The sequence below is a fragment of the Leopardus geoffroyi genome, chromosome C1, assembly GCF_018350155.1.
Source record: "Leopardus geoffroyi isolate Oge1 chromosome C1, O.geoffroyi_Oge1_pat1.0, whole genome shotgun sequence".
In the NCBI taxonomy this organism is placed as follows: domain Eukaryota; kingdom Metazoa; phylum Chordata; class Mammalia; order Carnivora; family Felidae; genus Leopardus; species Leopardus geoffroyi.
The window spans coordinates 142,839,028-142,852,786 of NC_059328.1; the positions used below are offsets into that span (position 1 = coordinate 142,839,028).

Sequence of the window (13,759 nt, forward strand, 5' to 3'; positions counted from 1 at the left end):
TAAGTAGCCTGTGATTATCCGTAAGAAAAAAAAAAAGGAACTCTTCAGTCATCACATTTCATAAGTAACATACATTATTTCATGTGTTCATCCACTCATGCCACAGACATTTATTAGCCCTTACTACTATGTGTCAGGTATTGTTCTAGGCATTGGATATACAGAGTGAATAAAACAGACCAGAATCTCTGCCCCAACGGAACTTACCTTCTAGTGGAACAAGTGAGCAATATTAACGGGAACTGTCATTATAGGCATTTTCTGAAAAACTGAGTGTTTTTAACACTAGGGTTAGAGTCAAATATATGAGCTCCTTCAGTACACTTTCCTTGCTATAAAAATGTATTTCCCATATGAACAAAAAAACACTCGATTTCATCTTCACAATAAGAAAAAAATATCCAATTTAAACCTAACTTTGATAATAGGTTAAAAAAAATTTTTTTAATGTTTGTTTATTTTTAAGAGAGACAGAGAAACAGAGAGACAGAGTGTGAGGGGGGCGGGGCGGGGCAGGGCAGAGGGACGGAGACACAGAATCGAAAGCAGGCTCCAGGCTCTGAGCACAGAGCCCAACACCGGGCTCCAACTTGTGAACTGCAAGATCATGACCTGAGCCGATGTCGGACACCCAACTGACTGAGCCACCCAGGCGCCCCACTTTGATAATAGTTTTAAAGCAATAGAAAAAAAAAAAAAAAAACGCCTTTCATAAAGAGAAGGTTAAAAGATAATTCATAAACATACATATCCAGAAAACTATTTAAATGTTCACTAGAGTGCTGCTATAATGTACTGTATTTTAATAAATTTTGATAATAAAATTACAATAAAACCTACCTTGCCCCTAATCCAAAAATCTCTGTGCTCTGTAGGCCACATTGAAGACACTGTGTTCTCTCTGAAGAGTATATAAGGTTTCCAAGAAAATGTATAAATACCCCCCCCCCGCCAGAAAAAAGAAAAATCTCTATAACCAAAGGACTTTTGAGTCCTGACAGCTGCTTACTTCAGATATGTGGCTAACTTTCAAACAGGTCCTAAGGAGCAGAGCTCAATATAACATGAGGATGTACTGAAAGGCCAGAGTATTTTTTACTTTTAAAACCACAGCTCAATCTTTCCAGCCTATGCCAACGGGAAATTTCTATGTAGGATCCCCTGAGCATGGTCTCACCAAGTTATTAAAAACAGTGCCTCCAATTTTCATAACTACTTAGTTTACAGGAATAAAAAGTACAAATACAGGCAAAGTGCTCAGTCTTTAAATGAGTCTTTACATCTTTCAACTTTAACTGAATGCCATCACTCCATACAAAGATGATATTACACACAATGCACAGAGCTTTCACAATTTAAGTTTTTTCCCTAAAACCGATAATACAGACTAGCACTGACATGTCCCACAAGTCAGTTTAAGTACATCTAAGAGCAGACCAGCAGACTTTAGAATCATGGCTCTAGCACCTACTAACCTCATAAACCCTCAGCCTCGGTTTCTTTATCTGTAAAATGGGGTAACAAAAGTACCTATCTCACAGACTTGTGAGGATTAAATGAAATAGTGCAAGCCAAGGACTTTGCACAATACCTAATAAATGAGTACTCAAGAGGAGCCTGGGTGGCTCAGTTGGTTGAGAGTCCAACTTCAGCTCAGGTCATAATCTCATGGTTTGTGAGTTCGAGCCCCGCGTCAGGCTCTGTACTCACAGCTCAGAGCCTGGAGCCTGCTTTGGATTGTGTGTGTGTGTGTCTCTGTCTCTGCCCCTACCCAGCTCGTGCACTGTCTTTGTCTCTGTCAGCTGTTCTTTACATTCAGTTCCCCCCCACCTTCCTGCCTGTGTAACAAATGGAAGCTTTCTCTGCATGGTTGACAGAAGATCTGAAGCAGGAACCTACAGTCTTAATTATACTGCTGTATTATTGCTTCAAGGTCCCAAGTTCCCTGATCAAATCAAGGTGAGGAAAAGTCTAAAATTTAGGAGTACTCCTAACCCTTATAATCACACTTGGCACTTGTCAACCAGCCCCCCACCATGCCACCTGCTCCCTTCAGTACTATGGTTCAGTGATGAATAAAATTCATATTCTACACTGAACTGACACACACTGTCTCTTAAACCATAATTATGCTGATTTAAATATTTACATGGTCATCACAGATTGTTTTATGCCTTCTATGTAACTATGTACATTAATTCTCAAAGGGTTTAAAATAAAATAAAATAATTCTTGGAAATGACCTGGGATAAATTAACCCCTTAACTTGTTAAGAAGTAAGCTAAACTGGGGCGCCTGGGTGGCGCAGTCAGTTAAGCGTCCGACTTCAGCCAGGTCATGATCTCGCAGTCCGTGAGTTCGAGCCCCGCGTCAGGCTCTGGGCTGATGGCTCAGAGCCTGGAGCCTGTTTCCGATTCTGTGTCTCCCTCTCTCTCTGCCCCTCCCCCGTTCATGCTCTGTCTCTCTCTGTCCCAAAAATAAATAAACGTTGGAAAAAAAAAAAAAAATAAATAAGTAAGCTAAACTGTAGTGTCTATAAATAATTTAAAACAAGAGTTAAATGCCAATCTACTTTGTATTCAAAATTGAACCAGGGCACCTGCCTGGCTTAGTCGGTAGACCATCTGACTCTTGATCTCAGGGTTGTCAGTTCAAGCCCCACGTTTGGTGTAGAAATTACTTAAAACAAACAAACTAAACCGTAAACTTCAAATGTAAAAAATTTTAATAGATTTACTCTTCACCCTTAAAATTTAACTTACCTGCCTCAGACTCTATGTTTAAATTAGTTGTTACAAAATTAGATGGGAAAAGTCCTGTTCCTCTGTGATTTTCTCCTTTCCACCAATTGGCATCACTGAAAATACAGTACAAAAATGTCATTTGTTCCTCTACATTTTAGTACATTAATGGCAAGAAGAATTAAAATAAAAATTAAATTTAGCTGATTCTGAAAATAATACCTCATATCCAACTATATTTAAACAGTTCTTATACTTAATAAAAGATACAAAAAAGCACAAATAAAGCAAACATCTATATTCCTATATTAAAATTTAGAACCATTAGCAAGTGATCATATCGGATTCTGGGCTTTAAAATAGTAATAGGGGCGCCTGGGTGGCTCAGTCGGTTAAGCGTCCGACTTCAGCCAGGTCACGATTTCGCGGTCCGTGAGTTCGAGCCCCGTGTCGGGCTCTGGGCCGATGGCTCAGAGCCTGGAACCTGCTCCCGATTCTGTGTCTCCCTCTCTCTCTGCCCCTCCCCCGTTCATGCTCTGTCTCTCTCTGTCTCAAAAATAAATAAACGTTAAAAAAAAATTTTTTTTTTAATAAAATAGTAATAAAAATTATAGGTAACACTGAATCCTCTTTATCAACAACCCCAAGTCCCAATCGCACATCTAACCTGCCAAACCACTACCATAAAGCTGGTATGTGGCTTTCCTGCAAGTGTATTTTTTATTTGTTTACAGATACTTATAGCAAAGTCTATAGATATATTAACCATTATAGATTTCTACAATTCACTTTATTATTTTCGTATCTTATTTATCCCTTTTAAAGACTCATTATACAAACACAGTATATTTGATTTACTGATCTCCATAATGATGGACACTTAAATGTTTCCAGCCTTTTACCATTATAAAGACTGGAGTGATGATCATTCTAGATTCTAGTGCACACAAGCAACAATTCTTTAGGCTTATTCACACACATGGACTTGCTGGGCCAAAGGATATAAACATTTTCCATTTTACCAAATATTGCCAAATATTCTCAAAAGTGGTTGTAGCCATGCACCATCCTCCTTCCCTGAGCAACATGTGAGAATGTCTTTTTCCCTCACCTGTGTTAACTGTCCAAGCAACACTTGCTATCAGACAGGAGAGAAATCCTATCTCATGGCTGTGCTCATTTGCACATCCTGAGCATGTGCATGTGTTGCTGGCCATTCAGACTGCCTCTTCTGTAAACTGCTCATTCATGTTTTCTGTCCATTTTCCTTTTCCCACTGGGCCATTTATTTGTTTTTATGGATCTATAGGGGTTCTTTATATATTCTGGATAGCAACTGTTTGTCTGAATTATGTAAATGCCTTCTCTCAAACTGTTACTTGTCTTTTAACATACATTTATGGTTTCTTTTATCGCATGGTGTATTTCGTTTCATGTAATCAAATTTAGCAATCTCTTATGGTTTATAGTTTTCTTAAAAGAAATCGTTCACTATCCTTGAGCTTCTAAATCTATTTTCCTATATATTTAATAGTTTTAGGTTTTCTTTTTTATCCCTCCCCTGTATGTAAGTCTTTAATCATTTGGAATGAAACTGTATGTACTATGTGAAGCTGAATCAAAGTTTTATTTGTACTGTATAAAGAGCTATTAATCTCAGCAAAAATTTATTGAATAGTACATTTTTTCTACTGATTTATAATATTCTATCTTAAGCAGGCTGCTATCTGTTCATGAGCAGATGGATCTGGATTCCATTCTGTTGAACAGTCTATATATTTATTTACTACAGCTTGTTAATATGCCTTGATACTTGGCAGGGAAAGTACTCTGTCTTGCATACTTTCATATTTCCATATTAATGTTAAAATTAAAATGTTTTCAAGTTCTCTGGGGAAAAAAAAAAAAGTCCTGTTGGGATTTTAATTAAAAATGCACTGGGGTGCCTGGGTGGCTTAGCCAGTTAAGCACCAACTTCAGCTCAGGTCATATCTCATGATTTGTGAGTTTGAGCCCCGTGTTGGGCTCTGTGCTGACAGCTCTGAGCCTGGAGCCTGCTTCAGATTCTGTGTCTCCCTCTCTCTGCTCCTCCCCCATTAACATTCTGTCTGTCCCTCTCTCAAAAATAAAATAAACATTAAAAAACTTAAGGGGCAACTGAGTGGCCCAGTTGGTTGAGCATCCGACTTCGGCTCAGTTCATGGGTTTGAGCCCCACGTCGGGCTCTGTGCTGACAGCTCAGAGGTTGGAGCCTGCTTTGGATTCTCTGTCTCCCTCTCTTTCTCTGCCCCTTCTCTGTTCATGCTCTGTCTCTCAAAAATAAATAAATATTAAAAAAAATTTTTTTAAGTTAAAAAAATAGTAATTAGAAATGCACTGAGTTTATGCATTAATATGGGAAAAATGACATCTTTAGAACATTAAAGTTTTCTTCACCATGAACATGGTATCTCTCTCCATTTATATTTATCTAAACGGGTGCCAGAGTGGCTCAGTCGGTTAAGCGTCCGACTTCGGCTCAGGTCATAATCTCACAGGCTGTGAGTTTGAGCCCCGTGTCAGTCTCAGAGCCTGGAGCCTGTTTCAGATTCTGTTTCCTTCACTCTTTCCGCCCTTCCTCCACTCATGCGCTCTCTCTCAAAAATAAAAAATAAAATAAAAACATTACATTTATATAAACATATTATATATATATATATTTCTTTATATCTTTCAAAGAATTTTATAACTTTCTCCATAAAGTCCTTATATATCTTTATCAGGTTTATTTATCCCTAGATCATCTATATTTTTTATTACTACTGAGAATGGCAATTTTTTTCTATTTTCTAAAAGCTGTGATTAAAGCACCCCCTGATTTCTGTATGTTAAGCTTGTATCCGACAACCATGAACTCTTACCAATTTTAATGGTTTGTCCATGGATTCTCTTGGGTTTTCTATATGGACAATCATAGAATCCAGAAAGGATAATTTTGTCCACTCCTTTCCAAAAATTTGACTTATTGAGCAGACATTCTTAAAAATGAAACTTCAGGATGAATTAACTTCTACGATTCTGAAACATAATTTGACTTAAAAAGTACCACAAAGTGGACTCCTGGGTGGCTCAAACAGTTGGGCATCCAACTCTTGATCTTGGCTCAGGTTATGATATCACGGTTCATGGGTTCGAGCCCTACATCGGGCTCTGCACTGACAGGAGCCTGCTTGAGATTCTCTGTTTCCCCCTTTCTGCCCCTCCCCTGCTTGTGCTCTCTCTCTCTCTCTCAAAATAAATAAATAAACTTAAAAAAAAAAAAAAGTACTATGAAGATGCAAGCTATGTATCATCCAAATTTTTAAAACCAGAAAATAATTGATGTATTGACAATTGTAATATATCATGTCTGCTGATGTCTATTTAGAATGAGAAATTCTCTCTTACACACATGCTTTTTTAAATTAAACCTTCCATGTTAAAAAGGACAGCTGAACTCAGAGCAATTTTTATATAAAACCAGAAACTTCAAACCTATGAAATGGACACACAGATTTGAACTTATCAACAATTTTATGTGTAGCCTTCCCCAGGCTTGATGAAACATAAAGGTAGACAAAACAACCAAATGCCATGTCAAAGCATGATGACTCCTTCCTAGCCCTAACCCAGCTCTACATTCTCTCCACTGACAATGAGTTGATTCTTTGGAATGTTAATGATACAAAATACTGTTCAATTTTTAAATTTCTAAATTAAGGTAATTCAGCACGGTAATTTTACACAAACTGATCATTAAACACAGCATTTATATTTAGCTTTTTATATTAAGTAAAAATAAATCACAGCTGAGTGAAAAATGATAAACACAGAAACTTCACTGTCAATGAACTGATCATTCAGCTAACACTTAGAAAAGACTACCAAAGAGAGGACAAGTGACATTAGACTAAGCAATGAAGTTACAAAGCTAATGGAGGTAGGGTTTCTGCCCTTAAGAACGAAAATCTAGTGCAGTATTTTTCAACCCTCTCATACCAGTTAAGAACATGTTACCTTGCTTTACCTTGTAGGATTTGTTTTCTCCTTCTCCCTTCCTCTCAAAATCAACTCATGTAGCAGGACAGACATGTAGAGCAGTGACTGCAGCAGAGTATGAAAAATGCCACTATGTTCAGGGATGTATAGCAGCAAAGAGAAACTATTTCTAACTACCAGAAACTAACAGCAGAGAAGATTTAAAGGCTTCTAAGAAGATATAAAATCTACATGGGTTTTGAAGATTAAGCAGGCAGTGCCAGGAAGAAAAGGAAATTAGGGTTATGGAAATAAAAATGACATTCTCTATTACCATTATGAATAAGCAAGAAAATAAAAATACAAAGAAACAGAAAACTGCACACTAACAAAAAACAAAGTTATCCTGGCTCATTTTAGTCTCAAAAAATGAAAACCTGAGCCTCTCCTTTAAGCTACTGACTTCCCAACTAAGACAACTTATTTACTGTCTTTTGTAATGACAATGGCTGAAAATAACTGATGCTCTATTTATGGATATGATAATCATGTGAAAAAAACACAAACATACAAGTAGTGAATCTGGAAATCTTAGTGATCTTGTGGGGATCGTTTCCTTAATATACGTATTTTTTAATTTAGGGGACCAATCCTTCTAAAGCCTGGACTCCCTTGCAAATCTTCCTTGCAAGTAAACTTCCTTTTCTTTTCTAAATGTGTCTGCCTCTTTCGACAGGAGTTTCCAGGAATAAAGAATCAAATGTGTAATGCTGCACAGGATCTAATCACAATATGGCATTTTTGGAAATGCAAGAATTCTACTTGATTATTTGAAATAATACATAAAGAGTCAGCAAGGAGTGGTGAGACAAAGCTAAAAATGTAGAAAGTGAAAAGCTTTTTTAGTATACTCTGTTAATAAGAAATGTGTGCCTTTTCTATTAGTTCAGTGTTTCTTAAGCTGAAATCCAAGAATGATGTAGCTTCAAGCAACTTCAAGTTCTGTATGTGAAAATTTTAATTTTGTGCTTTCATTTCCACAGCAATATGAAAACAATGAAGATGGGCATATTCTGAATCATTTAGATGAACTTCTTTCAACTGAAGACTGCCATTTAACTTTTTTTAATTTTTTATATTTTTTGCCATTTAACTTTAATACCCAAGTTTGCATTTGAGCTTAAAAACCTTTGCAAAGATAATCCATCATCCAGAATGATAACATGTAACCTATAGGTGTTAATGAGGAGGTCTATGGCAATTTTAAGATTGGGGTAGCCAATCAAATGACTGTAATCAACCTACATATTCCACCATATTCATGTTGAGTCTCTTAGAAGTTACTAAGAAAAAAGTTCTTTTTTATAGTGTTAAGTCTCCACTGAAAATAGTTTTATAGGGGTCTAAGTTGTTAAATGTATTTGTGCCTAATTAAACATGTGTGAAAAGACACATGCAGCACAGCAATATAACCCTTTACTCATGGCAAGCCTGTAGACTATAATAGGAGTATAATGCCACGTGAACACCAAATGATGTCAAGGGATACAGTATGCATGAAGGATTCATGACAATTACAAAAGAAAAAGTCAGAGAATTGAGTTATTATAGCACAGGGTAGTAGAAGCCTACTGAAGATAAGTGATAAAGTATCTGTGCCATTAATCATTACCCTGTAAGTAGCAATTTATTTTCGAATATTTTCTCACTAGATCAAATACTCAAAATTTGAATCTTAGAGTAAAAACTACTCATTTTATAGTGTTCTTTCCATTCATTTTATAAATGTCTTTAATTTTCTAGTTGCGTAACAGTATTTAAAGTATAAACTTAAGTTCCTTTGTAAATATTCTAACTAAAACTACACTAAGAAGCCTGACATTTCAGACTGTCAGTGTTCAGAGCCCACACTACTTAGTCGTCGTCTTCTTTTTTTTAAATGTTTATTTACATATTTCTTTAGAGAGGGAGACAGAGAATGAGCAGGGAAGGAGCAGAGAGAGAGGGAGACACAGAATCCAAAACAGGCTCCAGGCTCCGAGCTGTCAGCACAGATCCCGACGCAGGGCTCAAACTCACAAACTGTGAGGTCATGACTTGAGACAAAGTTGGATGCTTAACCGACTGAGCCACCCACATGCCCGTTTATTTATTTTTGAGAGAAAAAGAGACAGAGCATGAGCAGGGGAGGGGCGGAGAGACAGGGAGACACAGAACCTGAAGCAGGCTCCAAGTTCTGAGCTGTCAGCACAGAGCCTGATGCAGGGCTCCAACCCACGAACCGCGAAATCATGACCTGAGCCAAAGTCTGATGCTCAACTGACTGAGCCACCCAGGAGCACCAATATTTATTTACTCTCATTCAGGAGTCATGTGTTCCATTCTCAATGACTTAAAAAAAAAAAATTCTTAAAAAAAAAAAGATTATTTTCTTAATCACCTAAGAGACCTTCCTTTTCCTACTCTCAATTTCTTGCAAAATTTTTCCTATCCCATCAAAACCAAAGTTCACCTGAAATGAACTCTCAGCTTAAGCCTTCTTTCCCAGATGCTTGCATCCAGTACAAATCTGGTCTCTTCTGGACCCCAACATTGCCTCTTTATGGCATTCACAGTCTGCATTCCATACTAATACCTGTATAGAAATTTCAACTCCCTTACTTTAGATTTTATAAGACAGAACCGCATTCTCATTCATTTTTATATAAACAGAGCCTAGTACATAATACTTTTTCAATAACTATTTACTGCAGCAAAGTAACACTATTTTGTGTATATACTCATTTAAAAATGCACCAGACTAAATATCCTTACTAAGTTATTTGTAATGGATACCAAATGCATCTACAATCTCTGTTCACAGTATTAAGCTATTATGTCCACCCTTACTAAATTTCATCAACTTTTTAAAAAAAATTTTTTTTAATTTTATTCTTTTAAAATTTGCATCCAAATTAGTTAGCATATAGTGCAACAGTGATTCCAGGAGTGGATTCCTTAGTGCCCCTTACCCATTTAGCCCATCCCCCCTCCCACAACCCCTCTAGTAACCCTCAGTTTGTTCTCCATATTTATGAGTCTCTTCTGTTTTGTCCTCCTCCCTGTTTTTATATTATTTTTGTTTCCCTTTTCTTATGTTCATCTGTTTTGTCTCTTAAAGTCCTCATATGAGTGAAGTCGTATGACTTTTGTCTTTCTCTGACTAATTTCACTTAGCATAATACCCTCCAGTTCCATCCACGTAGTTGCAAATGGCAAGATTTCATTCTTTTTGATTGCCAAGTAATACTCCATTGTATATATATATACCACTTCTTTATTCATTCATCCATCGACGGACATTTGGGTTCTTTCTATACTTTGGCTATTGTTGGTAGTGCTGTTATAAACATGGGAGTGCATGTGTCCCTTTGAAACAGCACACCTGTATCCCGTGGATAAATGCAATTTAGTGCAATTTCTGGGTCATAGGGTAGTTCTATTTTTAGTTTTTTGAGGAACCTCCATACTGTTTTCCAGAGTGGCTGCACCAGCTTGCATTGCCACCAACAATGCAAAAGAGATCCTCTTTCTCCGCATCCTCGCCCTATTTTTTTATGTTTATTTTTGAGAGAGAGGGAGAGACACAGCATGAGCAGGGGAAGGGCAGAGAGAGAGGGAGACACAGAATCTCAAGCAGGCTCCAGGCTCTGAGATGTCAGCACAGAGCCTGACGCGGGGCTCGAACCCACAAACTGCGAGATCATGACCTGAGCCGAAGTCAGACGCTCAGCCAACTGAGCTACCCAGGCACCCCACATCCTCACCCTATCACATAATACTTTTTCAATAACTATTTACTGCAGCAAAGTAACACTATTTTGTGTATATACTCATTTAAAAATGCACCAGACTAAATATCCTAAGTTATTTGTAATGGATACCAAATGCATCTGCAATCTCTGTTCACGGTAATAAGCTATTATGTCCACCCTTTTACTAAATTTCATCAACATTTTTTTTTACGTTTATTTATTTTTAAGACAGAGAGAGACAGAGCACAAGCGGCAGAGGGGCAGAGAGAGAAGAAGACAAAGAACCCGAAGCAGGCTCCAGGCTCCGAGCTGACAGCACAGAGCCCAACATGGGGCTCAAACTCCTGAACCGTGAGATCATGACCTGAGCCAAAGTCGGACGCTCAACCAACTGAGCCACCCAGGAGCCCCTCATCAACTTCTTTTAAAGGCAAAGTAAAAAACAGAATTAGGCCCAAATAGAGACAGACCTACCTACCTACCTACCTACATACGTACATTTATTTAAGTTTATTTATTTTTGAGAGAGAGAGAGAGAGAGAGAGAGAGAGACAGAGTGTGAGAGGAGGAGGAACAGAGAAAGAAGGAGATACAGAATATGAAGCAGGCTCCAGGCTCTGAACTATCAGCACAGAGCCTGATGCGGGGCTTGAACCTACAAACCGTGAGATCATGACCTGAGCCGAAGTCAGATGCTTAACCAACTGAGCCACCCAGGTGCCCCATGATCTACCCTTTTTTAGAAGTTGAAGTGTAGTTGACATACAATACTATATTAGCTTAGGTGTACAACAGATATATTCTTTACTGCAACTTTAAGTGATAGAGTAATTGTGAGGGAGGGTACAGTAGCAGATTTAGAATTAGAGAAGACCTGAGCATAGCTTTTGGTTGCTTTTACCAAAGATAATATAGCTGTATTTCTTCCTAAATTTTTTTACCAGTTTTTTTGATATACACAACTCCCAGTGCAAATGGATTCAGAGGACCAAATATTTATGCTTCACAATTGTGATAAGTAACATTATTTAATACATCTTTTATCCAAGATATAGAGAATACTACCAAATTTAACAAAACAATAACAAACTCACATTACCTAATCTAACTAACTTTTATTTTTATTTTTAATTTATTTATTTTGAGAGAGAGAGAAAGAGCATAAGCAGGGCAGGAGCTGACAGAGAGGGAGAGAGAATCCCAAGCAGGCTCCATGCTGTCAGCACAGAGCCCGATACAGGGCTTGATGTCATGAAGCATGAGATCATGACCTGAGCTGAGCTCAAGAGTCAGACACTTAACCAACCGAGCCATCCATGCATCCCTGATTAAATTTTATTTTAGAAAAAAATTAAGGTATGAAAAGGCTCTATTATGATTTAAATATACTAAGTGAAAGACCTCAATATCCATATTCTAAATTAAGAATATTATACTTCATAACTTCAAAATATTCCAGAAATAAAGATAGAAAACTTACCTGTCATCCAAAACAATAATAATTTCACCGTGTTTAAAAGTAAGTTCATTGTCCTCAACGGCTTCAAAATCGTATAAAGCTCTCACTTTCCTTGCAACTTTATTATTTAACTGAATTTCTGCAGATGGATATAAGGATTTTGTTTCTGTGTGCTGCTGCTTCTGCTCTTGTAATGATAATTCAATAGCTAATTTGAAAAATTTAAATGCAAAAAACAAGATAGCCAAAATTAATTCTGATTTTTTTAAAGCAAAAAAGAAATACTTTTAATGTAATACTTAATAAGAATAAATCAAGTTGAGTATTTTATTTGTCCAATTAAATGCTAAACAGTTAACTTTTTTGGAGTGTGGGAGGGCAGGGCAGAGAATCATGACATTTTTTAAAATAAAGTTTTTGCTCATTCCTTATTATCACAGTCTGTCATATACAGCAGCTATTATTTTTATAGCAAACAGATTGTGACATTATAATATGGGTAGCTTTCCATATAGGACAAGCCGTGAACATATTTCTGTGCTTGACTCATAACTTTGGCATTAAAGAAAAGGTGAAATGAAATCTCTCCAAAGGTAAGACATTAAATACGTATTATTGACAATGATTATGAATTAAATCATTCTTGTATCATGTTAACTGTTTTCCTTACTTTTCAGACCCTACTAGATATGAGGCAAAATAGTAAAAGCATACCCAGTTTGATTATAATTTTTATTTAAATAAATTGTTCTGGCAAGGATGTTTTAAGCAATATTAAATTATACACGCTTGAGCATTTACCTTTAGCTATGTCTTCATCTTCTTTGTTTTTGTTCGATGATGTACCATTCTTGGCAGCAGCTGAGACAGTCTGTAAATGTATGAGTAAAATGAACACAACTACTGTTTCAAAGAAAACACAAGCTCTATAATTACTCGCACATGTTAATTTTTAAAAAGCTGACAAGAGTTTCTTCTAAAAGTGAAGTTCTTTGTAAAAATTTAAAGTAGCAGTTTTCAAATACTAAAATAAAATACCATGGTTTTCAAGAAAACATAATAAACTCACAAGGCACAAACTGGCTTACATTTTGCATAAATCTTAGTATATGACACAGATCATGGCATACAGAAAATACTTAAACACAAATCTTTCCCAATTGGACTTTCCTAACCTCAACTGTCCAAGGTATTTTATTCAGTGAGGGACACTGAAGTCTAGGAGAGGCAGCAAGAAGCCATAATAATTACTGAAAAGAAGAGGGTGGATGGAGACAATAGGTGCGGTTCTAGGAATACTTATTAAGCTCTTTTAGTACCATTGTACTTGAATCATGGTGGCACCTCAGGCACATCAGAATTAGGAGGCTCATGCTTAAATTTAAAGGCATGGAAGACAGGGGTGCCTATGTGGCTCACTCAGTTGAGCTTCTGACTTCAGCTCAGGTCATCATCTCACGGTTCATGAGTTCGAGCCCCACGCTGGGCTCTGTGCTGACAGCTCAGAGCCTGGAGCCTGCTTTGGATTCTGTGTATCTATCTATCTCTCTATCTCTCTCTCTCTCTCTCTCTCTCTCTGCCTTTTCCCTGCTCACGCTGCCTCTGTCTCACAAAAACAATTTTCAAAAATAAAAAATAAAAAATAAATTAAAAACAACGTTAAAGCCATGGAAGACAGAGATGTCCAGGATCCTGAACCATCAACCAGTTCGTTAAACACAGGTTTTTACCATAAGAGACTCTCCTAAAGACTGAGAACAAACTGAGGG

At 37.1% G+C, this 13,759-nt stretch overlaps 1 protein-coding gene across 6 annotated transcripts in view; it reads right to left on the bottom strand.

Moving 5' to 3' along the window:
* STAM2 (signal transducing adaptor molecule 2) overlaps nt 1–13,759 on the bottom strand; it is a 55,557-nt gene that overhangs the window by 12,517 nt on the left and 29,281 nt on the right. For all 6 annotated transcript variants that reach the window (XM_045479836.1, XM_045479835.1, XM_045479832.1 and 3 more), the window contains 3 exons: nt 12,792–12,861; nt 12,012–12,198; nt 2,763–2,857 (listed from right to left, as the gene is read on the bottom strand). In XM_045479836.1, the coding sequence (XP_045335792.1) occupies nt 2,763–2,857; nt 12,012–12,198; nt 12,792–12,861 (352 nt within the window). The remainder of the gene's footprint in view (nt 1–2,762; nt 2,858–12,011; nt 12,199–12,791; nt 12,862–13,759) is intronic.